At 45.6% G+C, this 24,976-nt stretch overlaps 1 protein-coding gene across 1 annotated transcript in view; it reads left to right on the top strand.

Moving 5' to 3' along the window:
* Nucleotides 1-1,567: 1,567 nt before the first annotated feature.
* ARHGAP20 (Rho GTPase activating protein 20) overlaps nt 1,568-24,976 on the top strand; it is a gene marked incomplete at its 5' end in the record, with an annotated part of 61,655 nt that continues 38,246 nt past the window's right edge. The window contains 2 exons of the mRNA XM_084273291.1: nt 1,568-1,666; nt 11,764-11,849. Coding sequence (XP_084129417.1) covers nt 1,568-1,666; nt 11,764-11,849 — 185 coding nt within the window. The remainder of the gene's footprint in view (nt 1,667-11,763; nt 11,850-24,976) is intronic.

The raw sequence follows: 24,976 nt of genomic DNA, 5'->3' as shown, positions 1-24,976 counted from the left end.
ACTCAGGAAAACCCAGTGCTTCTGCATGAGGAGGCAGAAGCACTCATACTGTATCCCAGGCCTTAATATTTTATCTTTCCTTTACTTACACTTCCCTGATTGCACTGACTTGCAGAAATGAGGGGGCAAGGAGAGGGCAGATGCCTACATCAATTTCAACCAAGAGGCCACTGAAGCACTAGCACATGGACACATTGGGCCTGAATAACCTATCAAGGTAACCATATAGGTAACAAGGTTAACCTATCCATTTCAAGCCCCATAAGCATGAAACCAAGTATCATCATTTATTGCTTTTTCAGTCCCACGTGGCAAGAGCAGCTGCCACCAAGTTACGGAAACAGCACATACACTTCTGCATCCAGGAGCAGAAACAGCCTGGGTTCTCCAGATAAAGTGTAACCTTATAAAAGCTGGATCACTTCCCAATCCAGTTGATCACAGGGACAAAGAAACTCTTCTTCTGGCAGAAGCAAAGCGGTGGATATGAAAAACTGCACAGGAGATGGCAGGATCTCTTTTTCTGCCTTTTTTTGTTATCAACATGGGAGAAAACGCATGCAGAGCCTGTGAGAGCTGGAAAGGCTGGAGGTAAAAACACCCCTTGCGAAGTGCGGAGAGACCGCATTAGAAGGAACCTCCTGGGTGACAGGAGCAGCCCCTCTCTGTTGAAGGCACCGTATTTAACGAGGGCAGAGGATAACGTACAAACACAACAGCTGTATCGAACCACCCCGGGAGCTACGCCTTCTGCTCCCAGCTGGCAGGGCTCCTCCGCAACCCCCTCTTCTTGCGATCCGTACGATCAGTACGATCAGCACGCTCTCTTCCAGGCAATGTTTATTTATAGCTTATTTATACCCATTTGTTCTTGAGCCAACGCCATCCATTAGCCTAACGAGCGGTTCCTCCTCCTCCTCACCCCTCCCGGCTTTTCTGGAGCACAGCGGCATCCTCTCCGCGTTCCCGGGGCTGCCCCAGCGGGCTCGGAGCCGGCGCTGCCGTGGGCGCCCCTCATGCCAGGGACCCCGCTCCTGTAACTGCGCCCCGCGCCCAGCCCGCTGCCCGCCCCTCTGACGGGCACCGTGCCTCAGGAGGGCTCCGGAAGGGACCGCTCTGCTCTGCCCGGCTTTCTGCAGGGTGGAGGGCAATGCCGGGACAGCGCAACGCCCCACCGCAGCCCCGGACCCACGCACCGGCCCCCGGACCCCACCAGCTCCCGCGCCCACTCCCCACCCCGGAGCCCCTGTCCCTGTGGCGTGCGCAGGCGCAAGTTAAACGCTCGCGCCCCGACCCCCGCGCGACCGCAGACCCCCCCTAACACCCCCCCCGCCCCGACTCCCAGCGGCTGCGCATGCGCGTCACATTCCTCTCCCCTCCCGGCTGCAACAGAGCGGGGCGCGAACCTGTTTGTGGGCGCGGCATGTGATGGGCGCGTCCCGATGGGGCGTGGCCGCCTGGTGGGGGCGTGGTCGGGGGCGGGGCGCCGCGCGGGGCGCCCTGTCCATGGTGCGGGCGGCGGCGGCGCGGGTGTCCCCGCGGCGGGAGGGCGGAGGTGCGGGGCTGCATGGACGTGATGTCCCCGCAACAGGAGCACCTCGGCCCGAGCCGCTCGTCCTCGGTGAGCGGCGAGAGCAGGGTCTTCGCCGCCGCAGACAGCAAGAAGGTGAGGCCGCCCCCGGGAGACCCCGCGGGAAAGCTTGTCGTGTCCGTGTCGTTGTCCTTCCTCCCCCCCCCCCACCCCGGGTCCCCCGCCCCGGTCCCGGAGGCCTCTGTGGGTCCCCGCGGGTCAGCGCGGCCCCATCGAGCACTACGCGGGCCCATCGCCCCCGGTCCTGAGCCGCCGCCGCCAGGGCAGCGGGCTGGGCGGCACTCCGCCATCGGGAGCGAGCCCGGGGAGAGCCGTCGGGGAGCTGGGGATGTCCGCGGGAAGGGCTTGCTGCGCGGGCATCTCGAGCTGCGGCGGTGCCGGTGCGGCTCTGGGGGCTCTGCCGGGTGGGTAACCCCGGGGACCAAAGGGCGTTCCTCTACGGATGTCCCGGGGGCAAAGGCAGGCTCGGCTCGGATGTCCGGGGTAGGTAAGGAGCGCTGCCGCAGAGGTGTCCTGCGGGGCTGGGGAAGGGTCGGCTGGCGGGTGTTCGGTGGAGCCAAGGGGCTTTGCTGCAGGGATCTCCTGCTGAGCTGGCGGGGGGATTGCTGCATGGATGTGCTGTGCTGGGGAGACCTAAGGGGACGCTTTGCTGGCTGGGTATCTGGCGGTTTTGCTGGGTGGTACCAGAGAGAGCTGCGGGGAGCTTCGCAGAATGGTTATCCAGGGGAGCTCAGAGGGTTCTGCTGCATGTGTGCCTGAGGGAAGGGCTCGCTAGAGCCGAGGGGGTTTGCTGGCTGCTCTCACACGTGCTTTGTACAAGAGAAAGGTAGGAGCGGCTTCCCGAATAAAGTGCCTTACGCTCTCCGAGTGTATCACAATTGATAGCAGAAAAGCATCATTCCATCTTCAAAACTGGCTGTAAAACCTGCTTCATGTCTCGAGTTGCTTTTCAGCATCTGACATGATCAAGTGCAAAACGCTCACTTCTGCGTACAGCCAAGTACTTGTTTCAGCCTTCGATGCTGCCGTAACGAGCGAGCTGTAATAACCACATTCTTCCCACTGTGTAAAACAGGAACTCTTTTCTTTCTCCTTGCATTAGCAAGTGCTGTAGTGTTTTTCTTCCCAAAGTAGGCTGGGACCTTCCTGCCTTACCAATTTTGCCTCACAGTGACATTTAAATGTCTGCACTGCCTTGGCTTCAGAGGTGCACGATGTGACTGACAGCCGAATAGGCTGGCAGGATCAGAATGACTGGCCAGGCTGCAGCATCCTTTACTATATCTGTCCACCTGGTGACATGAATTTAAGATGCGCAGTAGTAGAGGCTGACCTTGCATCCAGTCCTGCTGCTGAGCAGTGGTTGGGGCTTTGCTGGCCACAGCACAGGGGTGTGGAGAGGAGTCCTGGTCCATGTCCTCCTGCCGAAGCGTCTCTTCAGGCTGGGGAGAAATGCTTTTCATTTCCATGGGATGTGTCCATGTCCTACCAAGGCACGCAGCACTCCAGCCTGTCCGCAGACCTGAGGGCTTCCTTTCATGGCAGTTGCTGCCAGTGGTGAAATGTTTTCCTGGAGAGTGTTGGCCAAGATTTCAACCACACATTGCTGCAGTTACTACCTGATTGGTTTCTGAAGAGAGACTGTGATACACCTACACAAAGCGGTGGAGTACCTTCTGCTGCCTAGCTGGGCAAAGTTGTGGAGTAGATACCCTCTCCAAGTACTGCCATCTAATTGGAGGTGGCTGAATGTGCAGCTTTCCTTTTTCTTCTATCTTTTATTTTATTTTTGATGGCAAGAGAGTGCCACGTACTTTCCTGGCAGAGCCCTGATGCCAGGCACCTGACTGAAATGAGAAGGGATGCTCGAGTGCTGTGAAGATGAGTGTTTTTTTCCTTCAAATTCTACTTCATGGTTCAGCATTCTGAGGACAAATATTAATGGCAGCGTTTGTGTTTCCTGTTCCTGCTCCAAAGAACCCGAAGAGTCGAAGGAAAGCAGACCTTGTTTTTGCCAGCGCTGACAAGGGAGCGGGGATATTACTTTTTACGGATCTTGGCAGCCCTTTTGGAATTCCTCAGCGTGGAGGCACATGCAGCAGGGGTACAAATGGAAATCCTCCTGCAGGGAAGCAGCTTGAGACCCCGGCTGGGCCATGCAGCATATGGCAGCTTTGCACGCCACGCACAGCCAACACAGGCAGCCACCAACATCCAGCCAATGCTCAGCTGCTTGGCCACAGTCGTGGTGCTCCCTGGAGGCTACCAGCACCCCATCCCTTTGTGCCTGTCTGGGGAAGAAGATTCCTTCTTCTATGCAAGTGCAGCAGTGGGCTAGTCCTAATTTTGCCTGAAGATGAATATCAGTGACACTTTGAATGTTGGGGTTTTTTTCCAATTGGGTCCTACAGACTCTACTTGTACCTCTGTTTTGTTTTCCACTTAGTGCCAAAGCATATTTATTTATTTATTACAATACAGAAAGTCTTTCTTACTACCAGGGAGATGACATTGCTTGTATTGGTTGCTACAGTTAAATGGAAAATGTGTTGGCAAGAAATCAGTTTTAATGCTGGTGACACAGCATGTCAAGTTAAACAGTGTTTTGCAAATATTTATTTAGCATCAATTATTTTACTTTTTGGCACAAATAATCCCTGAATATATGGGATGCTAAGTGACCACTGAACCTTTCTTCCTTTTTGTTACAGTGCCTATACCTTTCTCTAATTAAATTTATTTAGCTGAGATTTGCTACTCTGTTCTGTGGTTGTCTGAACTCTTACTACACCTTCCACTGGGCTGAAGGATCACATGCTTGATCACAACATAAGACAAAAGGGATGGAAATTGTTTAGGAGTTTCTTTCATGCATTTTGTGTGACCATTTAAACTATTTTTCTGGAAACCTTTCCTTTCATTTTCTTGATGTGCCAGGTGGCTTGAACTGCTAATGTACCTCACAGGCACTGAGAGGTTCTCTCTGTTAAATGCTTACAAGGAATTCGGGACACCCTCCTAAAAGGTGACATCAAAGTGCAGTGTTCTAGTTAATGCCTTTGGAAAATTCTGGACCAGATTCCCTCCTTTGCTGGACTTACTGGAGTCACTGGACTACATGTGGTTGACCTACAGAGAGGTTTTGTACCGACTGTTTAGTTTAGTAACCAATACCAGTAGATTGATGCAACTCTGAAGTGGATTGAAGTAACATGAGAAAGAGTGATTATACTGATAGAGCTTATTTCTACAAATTTATCAAAACAAACTATGCAGCAGAGACATCTTTTATGCCAGTGTAACTGTGTCAGCAGTAGCAGCTGTGGTCATTTAACCATATTTATAAGTTCCCGGAGTTTCACTTCTCTCTTCTCAGAGGGGTTAGATTCCAACCAACCCTGAATATTTTACACAAGACAATATTTGGAAACACAAGGAGCCACTCGTAGGATTTTTTTGCTGCCTCCTTGAAGATTTCAAGTAACTACTTGTAATGTTTTGGAAGCTCAGCAATTTCTGATATTTACTCATACAATCTGTGCAAAAGATTAACCACTCTGCACACTAAGCAAAATAACATTTATGGCTTGAGACTTGAAATATGGTATCCCATCACCATAAAAATGTGTTTCTTTGTGATTCTGGTCACAAATACACCAACAGTTTACTGTCAGGGAAAGGAGAACTGTAGTGTACCCCAGCAGTGTAATAAATTGATAAAATGGCAAAAGGTATTGCAAGAGTAAAGTGGTCGTATATAATTTCATCCTTTTACTTGTCTTGCTCTGCAAAGATGAGTCACGTATGTATTTGCCATTATATTTCAGGATACCTTGATCTCATGCTCTTTTATATATATATATATCTTTTTTAATGTAAAACTGCTTTAGCAGAGATTTCTTTTTCCTGCAAGTCTGTGTCCCATTTACTATCATCCTGGCTGCAGGATGGTTTGCTTCCCAAATCACACCTGATAATGCCGGGAATCTCGGCTGTCGGGTGGGCACTTCCTGTCATCCTGCAGACATACCCTGTAGTGATCTTATCTCTGATGAGGGCCAAAAAGGCCCCTATTTTAATGAAGTTATCCATGTAGTTGATCCTTAGGTTGACATCATCGTGGTAGGTCATGCTGGTTTATGATAACCTACAGTTGGGATGTGCCTCCTGGTGTTGCTTTAATTAGCATTAGCAATACTTCCTCTATCTGCCCATGAAAGAAATTTAAAATTATGCATATACTAATGTGTTCTAGACTTGGTAGTGGGTTTTTTTCTGGCCCTCATGATGGCAGAGGGAAGGAAAGGGACTTGGCAGGTCATGTGGGATCTAATACCCAAGAACCGTGCACACCAAATTATTGCCTGTTTACTTAATGCTGCTTGAAGTACCCATGCGGGGTGGGGGAAATCTCCTCCCTCTGTCATCTGTAACCTTCTCCTGAGAAAGCCTCCCGGGATCATGTCCATGTATTACCCTTCCTGCTTTGTGTCAGGCTTGAAAGGAAACCTCAGGCTTCATCAAAACCACCGCGACCAGAGTCACTGGTCTGAGCACTGGGCGCAGCACAGCAGACAGTATGACCGATAGCATTTTTAGTAATCTTTAGACTTTTGATAGATGGGTAAGATCTGAACACATCCATATCAGTGCTTCCAAAGATTCATACCCTTTGGGAGGAAGTGGTAGAACATCTTTTGCTTCTAGTTTCTTTCGTCTGCTTTTCTTTCTGTGCGAGACAGCCTTTAGTCTCCGCCTTCGCTCTGCTCTCCAGCAGCTGCTGCTCCAGAACGATGTGCTTTTGTTTCCGCTGCGCTGACAGCTCTTTCCTCTTGTGCCCCTGCAATTGCTTTCTCCCTGGCTACCCATCCAAAAATGACTTGCTTTTTAGGAAAGTCCTTGTAAGTAAAAGTATTCTGCCAGCATAAACAAAAGCACATAGTTTTGTCACCTGCTCTGCCTTGATGGTAAACGGGCTCTCCATGGGACCTAGGCATCTCTGCCGCCTGAGCCTGCAGTTCACATGCAGTCATCTTCTCACCCTGTTTATAAGGGCTCAGGAATGTTATAGGTCAGCAAAGGGCCATTTTTTGCTTCACCGAAGTACAAGAGATTCTTGTTATTTCTGGTATTTTTAGGCAGCCATACACCCTAAGTCTAACCTAAGGGTTATAGCATGTAGGAAAAAATTATTTATTGCCTCTCCTAAGTAGCTCAGTTGATACAGGGGAAAGAGTGATGCCCAATGGTTCTGGAAAATTAACTGCTCGGTGCTGAGGATTATTTTGGTGTTTTGATCGTTAGTTGAACTTTGCCTTAAAGATTTTGGTAAAGGTTTGTGTTCTGTGCTTAGGTCCATGTCTGGCTAAATGAGACATGTGCCACAGATAGGTTTTGTTGTACAGAGAAGAAGAGAGTTTGCATGGGTGAAATGCCGCATGGTTATTAACTTAGATACCTTTAAAAAGTAGGCTTTGTTAAAATCCAACTTCCTTTTATGAGAAAAATTAAGCAGTGAAAGGGAGACCTTAGCCACTTGAGTGCAATTCTCAGCTCAAGGTATTGGCACATTGGAGTGTTGTCCCTGTCACCCAGTTAAATGACCCAGGCAGATGTCCCAGCCTTGACCCACTTCTGGAGCCAGCCTGTAAATCAGGAGCCTGAAATCCTTTCATCTCTAGGGAGGCTTTTACAAGGGTGTCTGCATATTGCTGAAGAGGCATTTCTGCTGCGTTCACCTGTCAGTCAGGGCCTGAATACATTTCTCCCCTATTTCATATATGAATCTCTTAAATAGACATTGGGTAACATCATTTTCTCATTCTCGGCTCAATCCACTCTCTGAGAAGGCAGCTGCTCCCAATGTTACTGAACTCACAGATTTGCCTGTTCCCTATCCTTTGCTCAGATAGCAAGGAGAGGATTGAGCTGATTAACTCAATTTTCTTGGTCAACTTAATTTTCTTTTACAGTCACTGGAGGAAAACAGCATTTCTAGGCCAAGATGAACTGTACTCTAAATATGTCCTTTTTCTCTCTGTTGACTATAAAAGGAGCACAGAGGGAATAGCTCAGGTGTGCAGGTCTGGGGTTGGGTGAGAGGAAACCTCCGGCACATCTCCGACCATTGTGTTGGTGAGGCACAGTAACCTGGGCAGTGTGCTCGTGGGCAGTCACGGCACGCAGCCCTGGGTAGGCCTGGCTGCTCCCACCCGCTACACCTCTGCAGTAGATGCAGGGGCTGGGGGGGATATCTGCTTATTGCACAGAGTTTTACTCTCTGGACATGTGTAAAATACTATAAACACTGCCTATCTCTTACTTAAGTAATTTGTCATAGCAAAAGAAACAGTAAGTACCACAATTATTCTCAGGCGATCTTTATTCATTGTCTTTCTAAGCTTGATCTAGTTGTGATATACACAAAGTACAAGAGGGTGCTTCCTCTTCAGTTCCCATTATTTTGAGGACACCATGCAGATGCTGCTATATGTTGCCTTCTTCACAGACTGGGGATTAATACCCTAACTGGGCAATATATTAATTTACATAATATTAAATTTACATAATATTAGTATCTACTTTGACTGTGAGGTAAAATTAGTTGAATACTGGGAGTCGGGAGTAGACTTTTCCTCCAGCCAATGACTTGTGAGACACTTATGAAAGTTTTACTGTAATCCTGTAGTACATAGGGGTTCTGAAGCCTGAAGAGAGATGGCAGATTTTCAGGGATGGTTTGCAAGGTTAGTGTCTTCAGCACGGTGGGCTGAGGCCCTCGCAAACCACCTACCATCACAGTTTACAAAACAGCGTTTCAGACTGTAGGTCTGATTGTTATCCAGAGTAAATTCATTCTTTTGAAAGCTGTAGCCCTACCTCTGTTAATACCGGGTGAGAAACTCACCAAGTACCAAATCATATCACCAGTCCAGCCACAGAAGCAGCAAAACTTCATTTGTTTCTGTCAAAGAAGCAATCACGGCAACCTCCACCAGAAATGCAGAAAGTATGAAGTTAAACCTGAATTGGAGGGGGGGTGGGGGGGTGGGAACTCAATCTTTTGAATGCAAGGAAGGTAAAAATAACTCTAGCTGGTCCTGACTGTTACAAGATTATCATCTTTGCATCTGGCACCCTGTAAACATTCATTAGGGATACTGATTTTATGATACATTTCACATGGGTGTGACTCAGGCAGCAAGTATGAGGATTTCTCTCTGTGTTGACCTTTCTAATATTTACATGAAAATATGGGACACATGTTGAGAAACCCTCCTCTGTGTCCCACGCTTAGATAATTGGTCGTCACATCTCCTTTTGCTCCCAAACATCTGTTCTCACTACAGCTGTCCAGGATGTATCTCCTCTTCTCCACATTGCACATGTAAATGCAGTGAAACTCAGGAGTGGAGACGTCTGGGTCCAACTTAGCCAAAAACTAATTTGCTCTTGTCCTTCCCAAAGTAAATCGATTCAAGTTACCGTGATGGTCACTTATTTTCTCTTCCCAGGCTCTGTACATAGTGAAATAAAACCAGACCCCCCCCTTTCTGTTTGTAGTCAATGTCTCAGTGTAATGTTTTTATTTGTATACAGCTGACCCGACCCACTTCACTTTTGCTGTGAAAAATTTCCTTTTCCAAGTCTTGTTAGGGATCTTTTTATGCTTTAATGCTGGGTTTTGGGTGGGGTTTTTTGGTAAGATTTGCTGAATAGCTTAGGTCTGTATTAAGAGGCTGTCTGGAGAGGCTGTGCAGTCTCATCCTCAGAGATGACACAGACCTGGACCCGGGGTGGCCCGGAGCCACCTGCTCAAACAGGTCCTGCTCTCAGCAGGTCCAGAGACCTCCTGGTATCTTCTCCAACCTCGCTTATTCTGTGACTCTCTGCCAGTCATTTGAGCTCTTTTTAAACTTGCTGTAGTCCTAATCTTTACCTAGGTCCTCAGATAGTTAAGACTGGAATCTTCACTGCCACTTCACTAAACCAAGCACGAAAAATATTGCCATAATTGAGAAAGATTCTTCATTTTTTCAGTGGTTTCAATTTCAGACCGAGAAGCTTGAGGATTTAACATCTCTTTGAAACCATAACCAAACCTGCACTTGGTTAGCAGGAGCCGAGATGCTCTTGTTTTAACCACCCCCTGAAAGCCACCTGCCCAATAACCAGACTTGCAGTAAATTTCCAGTTGGGAGTTGTTGCTTTATATAAACTCCTACAAAAAATATAGGTTGGGGGAAATCTGTGGTTTGTCTCCTGTAGAATGTTAGACTTCATTGTTCCACAGATCTCTTTTTGCCTTCGTATTTGTAGATATGCTACTTTTTGAAATGCTAACATCTTATCAGATTTCCTAGCAGTAAGACAAACTAATTTCATTTTATCATCAACACAAATTTAGCGAAGTATTTTCTTTCTTATTTTGCTCAAAACTAGCAAAAAAGGGCATCTATGTTGTTAGTAGTCTATTAAGCTGTTATCCAGTTATTTTTTGATCAGATAGAAGACAGCTAAATGTTCCCAGGAGTAATTTATCAGTCTTGAGAAGGCTGGTTTTTGATGAAAGAAATAGGGAGGAGGGGATAATTTTTAAAGGTGACTTGAAATTACACAGCTGAATTTATAACAATTGCACAATAGCCGTAACTGAGTATCTGACAAAACAAACAAGCGTGCTCTACATAAATAAAGGGAGAATGACAAAAAAAAATGACGTGGTTACAAAAAAAAAAACCCCACTGCAATGAGGAAAAGAAACACGCTTGTCAAAAGCAAGCAAAGCCCCTCATGGTAGTGCTGTAGATTTTCCTTTCTCCCAGGGGAGCGTGCTGTGCACCTGCCCAAACAAAACGCGTGCCGCATCCAGCACTTCCACTGGCAGAAGAATCAGTTGTTCCCTAACATATCCATTCCTGGGAGTCAGGGGGTATTTTTAGTATAAAGGAAGAAAGTCGTGCTTTGCGATTAGCTGAGAACAGAGGCTCCACGCCTGTCAAAGATTCACCCCTTTGTGGGCTCTCAGCAGTCACCAGGCCTGGTGTAAGGGACCTCCCTGGCACTGGCCACTGTTCGCTTGGGGTCTCAGGAGTAGTCCAAGCCTGGCCCTTTTGTTCACCAGTGTATTCCGAGGCATCATTCTGAAAGAAAATACTTGAGCCAAACAAGGTAACAACCACCCTTCTGGTGGAGGGTCAGGGAGAGGAGAGGTCATGCACCTTGGCAGCAGGCTGCAGAACCGGTTCTAGCTCCAAAATTAGGGCTGGGACCCTTAGTCCTGTTTGGGGCTGCGGGAGAGGATATAGTGGGGAATATGTTAGTGTTCAGGGAAACGTGTGGTTTTGTCTCCTGTGGGTGCTTCAGGAAATGTCTGCCTCTGGGGAAAACAGCGCTGTTTATTTGTAGTATTCAAGTTCACTGAATCGATGCTCCCTGCATAGCCACTGACATTTTCAGCCCTTCCTTATGCTTTGTCTTTTCTTTTTTTCCCTCCCCACTGCTGCATTCTCTGTCTTTGGGTGTCTCCTTCTTCCCATTCTCTTCCTAGTTCTGTGTTAAGAACTGCCCTGCCTCTTGCTTTCCTATTGTGTCCCACACATCATCAGGAATGAAAAAAATGTCATTATTGTCTACTGAGAGACAAGATGTCTCCAGCTAGATGAGTAGGGCAGGAACATGACCTCCTCTCTAAAGAGTTGGGTAAGAAAAAATAAAATAAAGATAGCCCAGTGTGGCATGTACAGCTAGGTAGGTAGAATCCAAACCTCAGCATATGCTGAATGTCAGACCTGACAGAGAAATGCGTGAAGCATTTGATATTTGAACCACCATCTGGATATTTTGTAAATTAAAAGTACAATAGATTATCAAGGTACAAGAAGGGCTTGAGACCAAGCTCTAGGTGTTCATTTCATGCGTGCAGTGTACCTCAGGTATCTGTGTATAGTCACTAATTATCAGCTTTTCTCTGTCACTGGCTTTCTGGTCATGCTCCCGTTATTCTCCATATGTGATATTTTACAACCATTTTCTTCCTCCACGGTTGCTGATGGCAGTAACTCAGCCGTTTTCCCATGGTCTGAAATTGGAGTCCATAAAAAGTCTGGCTGCATGCAAGTTATTGTTCTGAACCTCACCTATGTTTTCATTTTGTTTCTCTTTCCAATCAGAAAATGAAGAGTTTGGCCCAAAGACGCCAGTCTGCACCGTCTCTGATCTTCGTCAAAGCACTTAATAGATCTCGGTCCGTCTCAAGGTGAGTCAGTGAGCTTTGCTGGCTGTGCTGTTTTGCAGTTTCTCAGCCCAGACCTTGAAATCCTTTCAAGTTATTGTCCACACCAGGTTGTCAAACACAATTCAAGCCGCTCCGTAGCTGCACAACTATAAAGCCTCCTGAAAGATGTGATAGACCCAGCCCAGACGCCGGCTGATCTCCTGGAGGGGGTTTCCCCGGTGCTGCCACACTAAGCTGTTTATGCCCAATTGGGCAAGCAGAGCTGCTCCACAATTTCCAACCGGGCATGCAACATTTGGGCTGTTCGGTTCTAATTAATTTGTGGCTGGCTATGATTGCCTGCTGGGGACACGGCATGAGCAGAAGACAAATGTTTCCTACTTTTTGCCTTCTATGCTTCCACAGCACCAGGCATGACTCCGGAGTCACTATTGTGGGATTGTACAGTTTAACTGAAGCTAAGTTTCTGTCATGGACTGCTGCGTGGTATGAGCTCTCCAGGGCTCTGGAAGCACCTGCAGGTTTAGGACAATGCTGTGAGCCAGCATCTGGTGGTCACAGCCTTCTCCTACCCAGCATTAGCACTTGTGGGTATGTGTGGGTGTGTTCAGCATTTTTTGTCTTCGTCTTCTGCCAGGATCGGCTGTTCTCCTCCCTCCCTAGCCCACCACAAAGCTAACACAGAAGTGGGTAGCTTCTGTGGAGCTAGTCCCCCGTCCAGGCCCAGCCCTGCCATGCCATTTGAACCACTCGCTCTGCATACATAACTTTTGTCTTCCTGCACTACAGTTCATTAGACTTTAAACTCGCAAAACATAAGTGTTTATCGAGAAGTGAACCATCTGGTAGGCTGTTAATGCTTCCAGCTGTGTAGAGCTCTTTACGAAGAAACATTATTGAGGGAAATTAAAGAATGGCTTTGTAAGGAATATTTTTCCCTACTCTGTGGTGTGTTAAGTAATCAGTATGTGAGCTTTGGAAAGGTTTTTGTGTTTGATCTAACTAATACCTGGTTTCATATTTGTCATCATGCAGAATTCCACAGTACTTTAGAAACCTGTGAAAGTATTCTGTGAAAACATCAGAGTTGCAAAATAGGAAAGGAAAATGAGTTGAAACTGCTTGCAGGTCTTTTTGCTGGCTATGACATAAAAGAGGAAACTAAGAAATGAATTCCTACAGGCGTTTGCACCTTTTTGTGTAGTCTAGTGGCCTGAGCCTAGGACTGAGAGCCAGCAACATGTGTTCTGGTTCTGTCTGTAAAATTTCTCCTGTGGCCTCTCTCTGACTTTGTTTCCAAGTCTTTAAAATAAGATGAATGCATATTTTATAATACCTTCATGAGAATACTGCAGTTGTTTAGATTATCTGTACTGATGTATTTAGTCTTCGTTTACTATGATTTCTTTGTTGTATTTGTTCATATGTGTGATATCACCTTTTGGGCAGAGATGACGTGTTCAAAACTCAGGTTGTGAAATTAGGGATGAACTATTACTGTGGGAAATAGCAATAACTGAAGTGTGCAGGGGACAAGAGGTGGGATCTCAGCCCCTGGACTTATGGGTTTCCTGCAGTTCATACACCTATGTCTCCATATTGTCTTCCCTTCAAGCTCTGTTAAGACTCACTCCTCGATACTAAGAGAATGATCTATATTTGATATTCCTATATATCTATATTCCACTCTTCTGTCATTTGCATGCTGGGGTTCAGACATGAACATTTTTCTTCAGTTGTGCTTGTTTCATTTGTTTGTTTATGGGCTGCTCTGTAAGCATCAGAAATCAGACATAGCTGGACTGCCACTGAGTGGGACACACTTTCACCTAAGAATTTCACTCTTTCTTGAATCTTGCTTGTGTAGCCCAGATCAGAATTATTTACAGATCTGGTGTGTGGAAGGATGGTTTTGTAAGGCTGATTGGCAGAAACTTTGTGGTGGAGATGAATGAAGAGAGGAAATGTTGCTTTGTTCTGCAGCAAGGGCGATGCTTTGCCTGCCCAACAGATCCTGCTGCTTTCACCGCTGACGGATGCTGCCCCAGTCACATCTGTCCTCTGCCTGCAGCATGTGGGAATTTAACTGTTCCTATTGCTTTGAGCTGAAGTCTGTGGCCATAGTGAGAGGTATTGGGCGAAGTCTGAGCTCCCCGTAGCTGGAGCAGGTGTTTTTGTAACTTCATTGTCAGTCAGAGGGTAACACTTTGGATGGTGTTTATTGTTGTTCACAAGAGCAGTAATTCTCACCTGTGCCTGACTTCCTTGTTCGGCTGTGCAAAACGCATTCCTCTTCATCACCGAACTGATGGATGAGTTTGAACTTTCCACTCGGTTTGTCGTCTAAATGCTTAGCTCTTGTGAAGTGCTTTCTCTTAAGGCAAGATGAAGAGCAACAAAATGTCTTCTCATGTTTTCTAATCTCCTCCAAATGTTTTATCTCAGACTTGACTCAGTTCTTAGTTCCCCTTCTTGTAGGCACAGCCAGCCTGCAAAATCCATTATTCTCCTCTGGCAATGAGCCTTAATACTGGGACTCCGTAACACTCACTTGTTAATGGTTGATTAATGATTTGTAGATAATAAAGCTCCTATCTGAAGTTAGCAAACATCTGTAAGGGATTTATATGAATCCTCTCACCTCAGCAGCTGGCTCACCTCAATATTTGTTGAAATTAATGAACAAGTGCAAAGTTTAAAAGGGTAGGAAATACTTAGAAGCACAAGTCAGTTTGTATTTTTATACCACTTTATATGTCAGGTGTCCTTGGTTTATATACAAGGCACTTTCACAGAATGTGGTGGCACCCGTTTTGGACAGACTTTCTTCGGGGCATTTAAAAGTTTATTGATGGTATTGATTCAAAGAAACCATTGTGACACCTGGAGATGGGCATTTAGCATTCAGAGGAGTAAGGGTTTTTAATGGTCACGTTGTTGTAGCTGTGACAGCACAAGGATGTAAGCGAGGCAAGATGATCCAGCTGGAAAAAGCAGATGCTTGTTTGTTCTGTTGTCATATTCTTCAGTCCTGAAAGAGAAGAGAATCTGAAAGATTATGTGCTTAAAATCTTGTCCTATTCTTTTCCCCACCTACATGCACCTACTGTGCAACCATGCTGTACTGTAACCTGTGCGTTGGTTGACTGTCACTGTGGGCAGCAGAGGAACATAGTAAATAGCACAGGTATTATAGTGGAATTTGGGTCCGTCCTTTGAAGAGGTGAAAATATGCAGAGTATTCACTGCCTCCTGGTTTTGCTTCTCTTCCTTTTTTTATGTACTGTTTCTTTTTCCTCAAAAAATAGCAATGAATAGTCATGTAAGGACTGTTTCACATCATCAGATGTCTTCTTTGGAAGCGCTTTGAGCAAAGTTATTGTAGAAATACATTGGAAAAGTAATCTTTTGATGTTTTTCTTGGCTTATACTCACGCAGGAAAAATAAGTTTGATTGTTAACTCCATTAACATGTATGAAATCAGCAAAGGATTTGGGTGAGTTATATTTGGCCCTAGACCTGTTCTGCAGTTGTAATTTCCCTCTTAGAATTTCATGGTGTCCTTTAATGAAAACTGCACAACTTACTCAATGATACACTTCGGTGCACCACAAACCGCGAGCTCGAAACACAAATGTCTGAGGCCTGGATTATCATCACGTCTTGTCATTTCAAAGGAATGGATGCAGAGTAGTAAAGATCTGCTTTGAGACAGATTTTCAGCCTTTGTTTCGCTGTCCCTCAAAACAATTTTCGCATATAACAAAGCTGAAACTACCAAGTTTCTGCTCTGCGTTGGCAGGCTTCTGCTCGCATCTTGGCTACTTCACAGGGACAGCCAAATTCTGTGTTGCAGTTGCTGGCAGCTTCTCCTTTCCTAATGCATGTCTCACCAGATCTTTGCAAGTGATATTTTTACATGCTGAAACTTATTAAAATAACTTCACAATTTCTGAGTCTTCTTGACCATTTATAGACACATGTCTCTACTCACCAAAGGTGTTAAAATATCAGTAAAGCAACTGTTCTTTATTACAGCATGAAGCATGTTTATGATGTTATTTTGGTGTAAGCTAGAAGCAGGAGTCTTTTTTTTTAAATTAAACATAACTTTTAAAAGGTTTTATGAAAAAATCTATAAAGAATGTAAACAGGAAGTTCCTAAAAGGTCACCCCCACCCAATATTATTATTTGGATTTTACAGTCAAAGAAATTAAAGGTAAAAACTGAGGATTTCAGAAATTTCCAAGGTGTTTTTTTTCCCCTTCTGTACATGGAAGCAGTGCGGTGCCATTCACGGAGAGGCTGCTCTTCTTTCTTCCAGCACACAGTAAGTGATTCTGGCATGTTATCTTCCAGGGCTCCAGTGCCAAATGCTAAATATCCCAGATAACGAAGATCATATGTGTAATCTAGTAATGCATTCCACTTGGCTCTAGTCAAATACAGAGTGTTCCCAAAGTCTTGGACATTGTGTTTTCAGGGTTTTAGTCAGAAGATGTGTGGATGATCCAAGCTATGTGACTAGATGAAGACAAAAATAGAGACTTTTAATAAATGTAAATTGCCAGAAGGCCTTAACTGTCTCTTTTTCACAGGGAAGATGAGTATTTGGTGTTTCAGGCACACCCAGTTGAGGGGAGGAAGAGAATAAAGTTCATCACGAGTAACTAACTTGTTAAGTAGGTATTTGGGTTGTAATCATTTTGCTCATTCTTCACTTGTTTCCATGGTAGCAGATAATTTCTCCTAGCAAAATAGTCTCCATGAGGCGTGTTTGGTTGGTGAGGCTCAGCACCTCAGTGTGCCATAGGGGCATCGAGAGGGAGTGTCTGCCACCCTGTCTGCCCATGGCCACTTCATTTACTGCCTGTCACAACAGGCCTTTGTGGCCAGGAACATGCCAGGCAGCCGCTGTCCCCTCGGCCATTGTGGTGGAGGCAAGTGCTGCTCTCACACTGCTCCCAGGCAGCACCACAGCATTTGTTGGGATACAGAGAGGGAACAGCATCCACTCATCTGAGGCCACCATGCTGCCAGGACACCTGTCACCATCAGTTACCACAGCTGAACCTGTGAGGTGGAGTAGCAGGACCCTTGGCTGTGGCCACCGTGGTTTGGCTGATAGATGGTGTTATTGCTGGCAGTGCATGGGGCACGGTGCCTGGTTGCTAAACCTGAGAGGCTTTGCAAGACAAAGGCCACTATATTGCATGTGTGCACATTTCTGTGTGTGCCTGCGTGTGTTACGCATATGATCAGTGTGAGGTTTTGCCCCCACAGCCCTTACATACTGCCAGCAATTAGTGGTGTGGGGACAGATGAGCTCAGACACAGGATGGGAGGGAGGTGGCATGGCCAGGTACTGTCCCAGTGCCCATTTTAAATGGAGAGTTGGGGGATTGTCCCTTGAAGGCAGAAAAATGGAGGTGAGGGGATAAAGGGGTGACAAGTCACTTTAAAACTGGCACCATGGGCAGTGGGGGAAGATTTCAGGAACAGTGTAACTGGCAGGAGTAGGGAAGTGAAAGTTCCGTTGTACTCAGCTCTGGTGAGGCTGCACCTTGAGTACTGTGTCCAGTTTGGGGGCCTTCACTACAGGAAGGACCTTGAGATACTGGAGCGCATCCAGAGGAGGGCATTGAAGCTGGTGAAGGGTTTGGAGCACAAGTCCTATGAGGAGCGGCTGAGGGAGCTGAGGCTTTTTAGTCTTGAGAAAAGGAGGCCTTATCCCTCTCTACAGCTACCTGCAAGGTGGTTGCAGAGATGTCGGGGCTGGTCTCTTCTCTCAGGTGACAAGTGATAGGATGAGAGGAAATGGCTTAAAATTGCACCAGGGGAGATTTAGGTTAAGTATCAGGAAGAATTTTTTACTGAAAGGGTTGTCAGGCAATGGATCAGGCTGCCCAGCGAAGCAGTGGAGTCACCATCCCTGGAGGTATTTAAATGGCATGTAGATTAAGTGCTTAAGGACATGATCTAGAGGTGGACTAGTCAGGGTTAGGCCATGGTTGGACTCAGTGATCTAAAGGGTCTCTTCCAACTCAGGTGATTTTATGATTTACAGCACCTGAGGCAGAAGTGGCTGCCAAATCCATGCCTGGTGGTTTCTCCCTTGTGTGTACCTCACCTGCCACCCCATGGCTTGTGAGAGGTCGACTGGGAGGGCAGGGGGGCAGGATAGCTAACATCAGCCATGCACATGCATGTGCACAACTGAAATAGCCTCTAAAGCCTCTCCTTGCACCCTCAGACACACAAATGGTGTGGGGTGAGGGCTCTTAAATGCCTTCATTCACCCATATGAACAGAGATGCTGTGGAAGTGAGCCATTTTGGGGAGCTCAAGGGCAGTTGCCGTTACCAGAGCAGTGAAAATCAAAGTGGCACCACCTCACAGGCAGCCCTGTGTCCTCCACTCTTCCTTTTACAGTCCTTTCCCTGAGAGACTTACAATACACTCAAGCATATAGAAAAGACATTTTATGAAAGAAAGGAATAAAAAGGGCAAACCCCCACAAAACAGTGTTTCCCAGTGTACGGGATTAAGTACAGCAGCTCTCATTTGATCTTGTAATATTTTCCATAAAGCCCCAGCTCCAGGAGTCATGTGGATATGAAAATCACAGTTTCACTGGAAATCATGCTTCCAGTCATCCAAATGGAGGGAAAACCCAGTTCTTAAAGACTCAGTCAACAAAGCATATGAAAAATCACAGAATCACAGAATTGTAGGGGTTGGAAGGGACCTCAAGAGATCATCGAGTCCAACCCCCCGCCAAAGCATGTTCCTTAGGACATATCACACAGGGAGGCGTCCAGACGGATCTTGAGTATCTCCAGAGATGGAGAGACCCCAACCCCCGCCCAGGCAGCCTGTTCCTGTGCTCTGTTACCCTCACTGTGAAAAAGTTCTTCTGCATATTGGTGTGGAAAAAAATTCTTTGCTTTTGGGTTTAATTTTTAGATGGAATTCAGCCTTGACACTTCTGATCAGGATTTTTCTGAGATTTTTCCACTTCGTGAGAAGTCTTGATGTTTTAACACTTTATGCCCAATCTGAATAGGCAGAGATCTCTGTATAAGAATTTCCCAGAGTTCTCCCCTCAGCATGTCATGTTTCTCTACGTGAAGTAAAGAAACTTGAATTTGTAGAAAAACAGTCATTTATTTTTTTTTAAACCCTGCTATTTTGTATCAAACTGCTCTTCCTTTCGAATGGAATTGCACATAATTAAAGAAGACTTGTGAAGATGTTGTAGAAGTTGTCGTTTTTATAGTATTTTTAATTCATGCTTGATTTAAGCTAATTGTGACACTGGAGTATTGTTGGAGTATTGTATTGTATTATAAGCCATGTGCTTGAATGTGAAAGTTATTTTTACGTAGTAATAGCTGGGGATAAAATTTTATTAACTGTTAACAAGGAACAAAGTGAACTTTCTGAGGCCTCAAATGGCCTTTTAACTCAGAGATTGGCATTCCTGTCCCCCCGCTGAGTTTTTTCTGTTTTGTTTTGTGTGTGAGCATGTGTGTGTATGTGTGCATATGTTTGTTTTTGATCAAACCCATCGGTTCTTCATTTATGACATACAAACTGGCTTCTAGTGATGTTTGTACATCTGGAGATCGAAATGAGCTGTGGCTCTCAGAGATATGCTGCCTTTTAATAAAAAGAAAAGGACTAGAGGTAACAAGAAGGAAGGCTTGGAGGCAGGGCTTTGGAGGGATTGGAGTTGAAACGAGAGATTGGTTTTATAATAAATGACTAATAGTTTAACACTAGCACTGTAAGCCGGTTCCCCTTTGGATAGAGTTGTGACAGTTTTAAGACAAGACAACGCGGGGCACTGCTCACTGGGACGAGTGTGGGGCTCTGCTTGTCGACATGTCTCACTGTCCACACGTGCTTTTGGCTGCAATCTGTTTGGGGGGCTTTTTGGATTAGGCCTTGAGGTCTGGCAAAATGCAGCTGTTGTCCAGCCATTGTGTATCCCCGAGTTTAGACAATAAAATCTCTGCCAAATGACAAGTCTGGCCAAGCGGTTTGGGCAGCGGCATACCTGAGGAAATCACAGACCGACTCGCTCAGGCTGCTTTGCGATCATTTGTCTTCTGCAAACAAGCAGAAAGCCTCTAATGATGTGCAGGCTGATGTGCAGCCTCTGGTGCTCTCGCCTCTGACAAGGGCCAGCATCAAATACGCATTGAACTCTCCTCCTGGCTGATAGGGCATCGCTTCTCCTGGCCCAATTCCTTTCTCATGGTGTACAAAACTGCCGGTGAGAAGCTTTTAATCACACCATGGGAGTAACAGTCTGTCTGTAGATCTCTTCTGTGCCCATGTCTTAAGTCTTTGAGTGCTAGGGGCCAGATTCAATAGAGGATAATAAGCCCCAAGGGCAAGGCACAGGAATAATTTAGGTACCTGAATCTGAAAACATGACTTAAAACCATCATCTCAGTGATAAAACATCATCTCCCATGTGCCTCTGTTCTTTAGGCACTCTCCTGAACAAGAGCTCCCCAAACATTCCAGTACAGCATGGCTGTTGGCAGCACTGGACAGGTCTGTGTCAAAGAACTAAACAACTAAACACGGCTTAGTGAGAGGCTCCTGAGAAGCTCCATCCATTAGTCCACAGACCCTACTTCACCTGCCCAGGCAAGAGCAAGGCCCTCAGAGAAGCAGTTGCTTTTAAACTTCTGGCCAAGTCCACTTTTCTGAAATATTTTAAAACAATTCTTTAGGGCAGTGGTTTCTGAACATGCAGTATCTGGACTGAAGCATGAAGAAGTCTGGCTCATCAGGTATTTTGACAGGAAGAGACCACGGTCTATGTTGCAGCCAAGAAGCGTGCCACCTAGCAAGCTTAGTAGTGTAAGCTATGCTAGGTGTTTCTAACCTTCTCTTTAGGCCAGTCCCCACAGGCCACCACTGTTCTTTGAGAAACTTCTGGCCTGGAAGTCAGTGTGTTTTTGATGGATCACCCAGGTTCAGTTCTTTGCCTCCTTAGGCGATTCATGTTCTGCCACCCAGAAGAGTGATGTAAAGCAGAGGCTATCTGGAGTGAGTGAAGACTTTCCTTCTCCCTCCCTCAGTTAAATGTGGGCCACTATGCAGAAGAACACACAATGTTCCTGGGACCAAAAGCCTTATGTTCACAGAAGCAAGGTTGGCTCTGTAGAGGAATGGTAAAAGCACTTACCAGGAAGGCATATTGCCAGGATTATTTTTTCATGTCACCCTCTGGCATGTCCATGTCCAGCCTGTCTGTCCCCTTGCTGAAAGTGGTTGTAAGGACTGAGATGAGCGTGCCTGTTTGGATCCATGTGCACTCTATAGGGAGCTTGAGCACTGAACACTGACTTCATTCAGTGGGAGTAGGTATCTAAGTACATCTAGGTGCATCCCAGGTCCTTGTAGCAGGATTACTTCAGAAAATGCAGAAAAGAATGGTAAAGACCTTTACCTGAATGAACAGGCAGAGCTGAGGTGTTTTAATCCACCTTTCTTCTCTCTCTTCCCTCTGCATTTTGTTCTGGTAGTAAAACTCCATCCAATATTTTGCAAAGTATCTCATTTCCCAGAGTCCCTCTGGAAACACATCTGATTACTGAGTCCCTCTGACTAACCAACCTTACTCATGCTCATTCCTCTCGGTTTTGCTGACCAAAAGCAGGACAGGTTTCCCAGTGGGTGCCATGTCATATGTGACATACGTTTCTACAAGGAGGTCACTAATCAGACATGAGCAAACTCTTCTGGTATACTGAAGGCTCAAATAAACCTGGGGAAAAAAGTCATCATGTAAAAGGCTCTTGTTTTTCCCCCTTCTTGAGGTGCCTTTCTTTGCAGGTAACTGGGCTGTGCTCACTTCTCCCTTACGTAAAGTATTTATCATCAGGTGTAGGGGTGTGGGTAATCCTCTGACAGCTTTATTTCTCCAGCTCAGATCACTGGTGGAACAGAGACCTCGGACTAACCTGCCTGAGCAGCTATGCAAAAACCTCACTGAATGTGTAGGCAGAGCAAACAGGTGCCTGTGGCTGCAACAGATTTGTCTGATGGCAGTTCATAAGGAATCTGGGTCATTACACTTGCAGAAGCTGGCAGAGGCAGGCATATCAAGTAATCTCTTCACTGTAATAGGATAATTCCCGTGCTGTAGTACTAGTATCAAAATATGGTTTAAAGCCCTTGAGGCAAACCAAAGACAGATTTGTTCCCGTTACAACTGGGACAGGTGCAGTGAAGTGACAATCCCATCTTCCATGCAGCAGCCATATCAGTTGTCTCTCACAGGGAAGCAGTCCTTAAAAACCTAAGCCAGTATGAAGGCTGGGCAGATCCTCCCTTCACACCTTCCATGGTACTTTGTGGAGTTTGGTTATAATCAAGTATTCCCCTGGAAAAGGGCACTCCCAGAGGAGCAGCTGGTGGATTTTGGGTTTGCTTTACCTGGCCACATATTTGAAGTCTTGCACTGTTTTGAATGCATTCGTTTTTCTTAAAACTCATTGCCAAGCTGCAGACTTCACCCAGGTGGCACGAGCCGAGGAGGGGAAGAGCCCACCTGAATCACTTCTTGAAGAATGGGAAAATCAGTGTCTGAAGGTGATGAGACTTTGAGACACTATGAGCAGCCCCCCATGTATTACCTGATAATAGAGTGAGGTCACTGGTGGGCAATAAACCCAGGCAGTCACCCAGAAAATGCAGTTACCCTGTTAAAAAGGCATAGTCCCACAAGTGGGCCTTATTCTTCCCCATCTCCAGCCTGTGTAACATGTAGCTGAGGACCATAGGGTAGGTGGATACACGCAGATTAACAACCATACATGATGGTCCAGCGGGGATTTCTAAAGATGCCCACACCAGTCTTTTCACCTCAGCTTGAAGTGACCTGTTTCTGCAGAGGTCTACAGCATGTCCTGGTTATTTTTGGTAGCCCAGAATTCCTGCGCTGAATCTTGTAATATAGTTTGCAAGAAGATCTTTGAAATCCCCTTTTGAAGGAAGGGTTAGTTTCACCATGAGGTAAATCACAATCAACAGAGTTTGCTTTTAAATGTCCCAGCTGTGATTAAGTGGGATTAAATGTCCCAATTGTGATTGCTGCTTCCCAAAAAACTTAAGGTAGAACAGAAACCCTATCCCTTCATCCTACTAAAATAATACTGGCTTCTCCAGGGACATGGGTGAAACAGAGATCCCAGTGTGCTTCCCTGTATGTATCCCCTTGGAATGGGTAGGAAAGAGCTGGGGTGGCAGTGGCAAAAGTGGCCTGTGCCTTCAGACTTCTTGTAGGCCACAAGAAGCTCTGAGAAGCCCAGACAACCATAGTGTAGAACTGCATTGATGGGCTGTTAAGTTTTGGGCTTTACTTTGCCCTCAGTTCATCCTGGTTCTTTCCAATTTTTTTCCTTCCAAAGGTCACTTTTTTCTGGTTTTTTTGGTCTGAATGATGAAATCTTTGTCTAGGTAAACAATGCCTGGAATGGCATTTCCCTCATGCAACTAGAATGGGAGAGTAACTCAAGGTGGTGCTTCTATGTTGCTCAGTAAACATGAGTGAGAACTGCAGTGGGGAACAGAGGATCAATTCTTCTCAAAGCCAAAAAAAGGTTTTACTGACTTCTACATGCAAGTATGTCCTCCCCCAAACTTTCTCGCTCAAGGGGACTTGGACCAAAACCCATTGGACTTCTTGAGAACTGGAGGACACCCACACTGCAAGAATTTTTCAATAGGATTTAAGTAACTTGCACTAAATTCTTTTCTGGTGAAAATAGGCAAAATATGACCGAAGCGTGTGGTGCTAATTTATACCAATGGGGAATTTTACCCTTGTGCTAAATTTTCAGAGTAAACACCTTGCAGCTGTTTGTTAAAATAAAACAAAAAACCTTGGAAGCCAACCAAACCACAAGCGTTTTTCCTGTCTCCATCCACCACTCCATAGTACATATTTGCTCTGCAGAGAATATTATCCTTTTGGCTATGTAGAAATTACTTAAGTGCAGCTTGTTTTCAGTGAAGTTGCCAAGCTTCCATCCTGAAATGTGTGAGGATTTTTTTTTTAATGATCCATTTTACCCTACAGGCTATGTGATATTTTACTGCAAGTCTTAATCGTTTACTGATTTTTGGAAGACTACAGAAAAATAATACAGTTGCATGCCTCAACACCTAAAACATTTGGGATAGATCATGTTAAATCATCATAATAATTTTTATTGCCTTCAATCAGATTTTGATATTAGGCAAAGATGAGTTCAGATACTTACAAAACAACTTTTAGAGTCTTTGTGTAATTTAAATTTGAGCTTTTTCTCAAGGTATTTTGAATTATAATGTGTACTCTGAGTTTTAGAACCAAGGATTTCCTAAATACGATGTAGCCCTGATTTCTACCCTAAAATGCCAAACTTGCTGCCAATCTCTGTTGATATTCATCTTACTTCCATCGTCCAGGCTTGTGTTTGCCCAGCCTGTGCTAGTGAGTGGGTTGCGATGGTGTTTTGATGCAAAGGCTGTGTGAACTTGTTGGGACTCGCTGGTTTATCTTGGGTGCAGTGTTTCGTGCTGGCAGGTTGCTGAGGTCCAGCCTCTTGGCATGGGTGGAGTGAGGATAACCCTCCCTGTGCTAGAGGCTGCGACCTGGGGCCGGCACATGGGAAAGTGCGGGGTTGTGAGAGGTGACTGCCTCGGATTTGTTCAATACCTGACTCATAAAAAAGTCACAACTAGTAAAGCACACTTATCAAGTAGGTGCAGGCATTTTAATACTTAGAAAGTAATTATTGGTCCTTGAAGGACCGAGCAGATCTCACTTGTTTCACTGTACAAGAGCTACTGTATGCAATGGTGATGGCCTAGGGGACTTTAACAGAGCAGTGCAGAAAATAGACTTGCTATTTCTGGAATGCTGCACTGTTTTCACAAAGTGCTGCTCGAACTGTATAAGATTTACCATAGATAACAGCAAGCAAACATGCACAGCATCCTCAGAAAGAAGCTCCCTTAGCATAGCAGGGATCAAGTTGACAGCAGATTTTCAGAAATGGGTTGGCAGCCCATGTGATTAAGAGAGTTTTATGCTTGTCTCTCCAAGTCCCTTCTATAAATAGGCAGTGTAAGATT

The sequence above is a fragment of the Gallinula chloropus genome (genome assembly GCF_964237585.1).
Source record: "Gallinula chloropus genome assembly, chromosome: 1".
In the NCBI taxonomy this organism is placed as follows: Eukaryota; Metazoa; Chordata; class Aves; order Gruiformes; family Rallidae; genus Gallinula; species Gallinula chloropus.
This window is presented reverse-complemented; position numbering and strand designations above follow the sequence as displayed.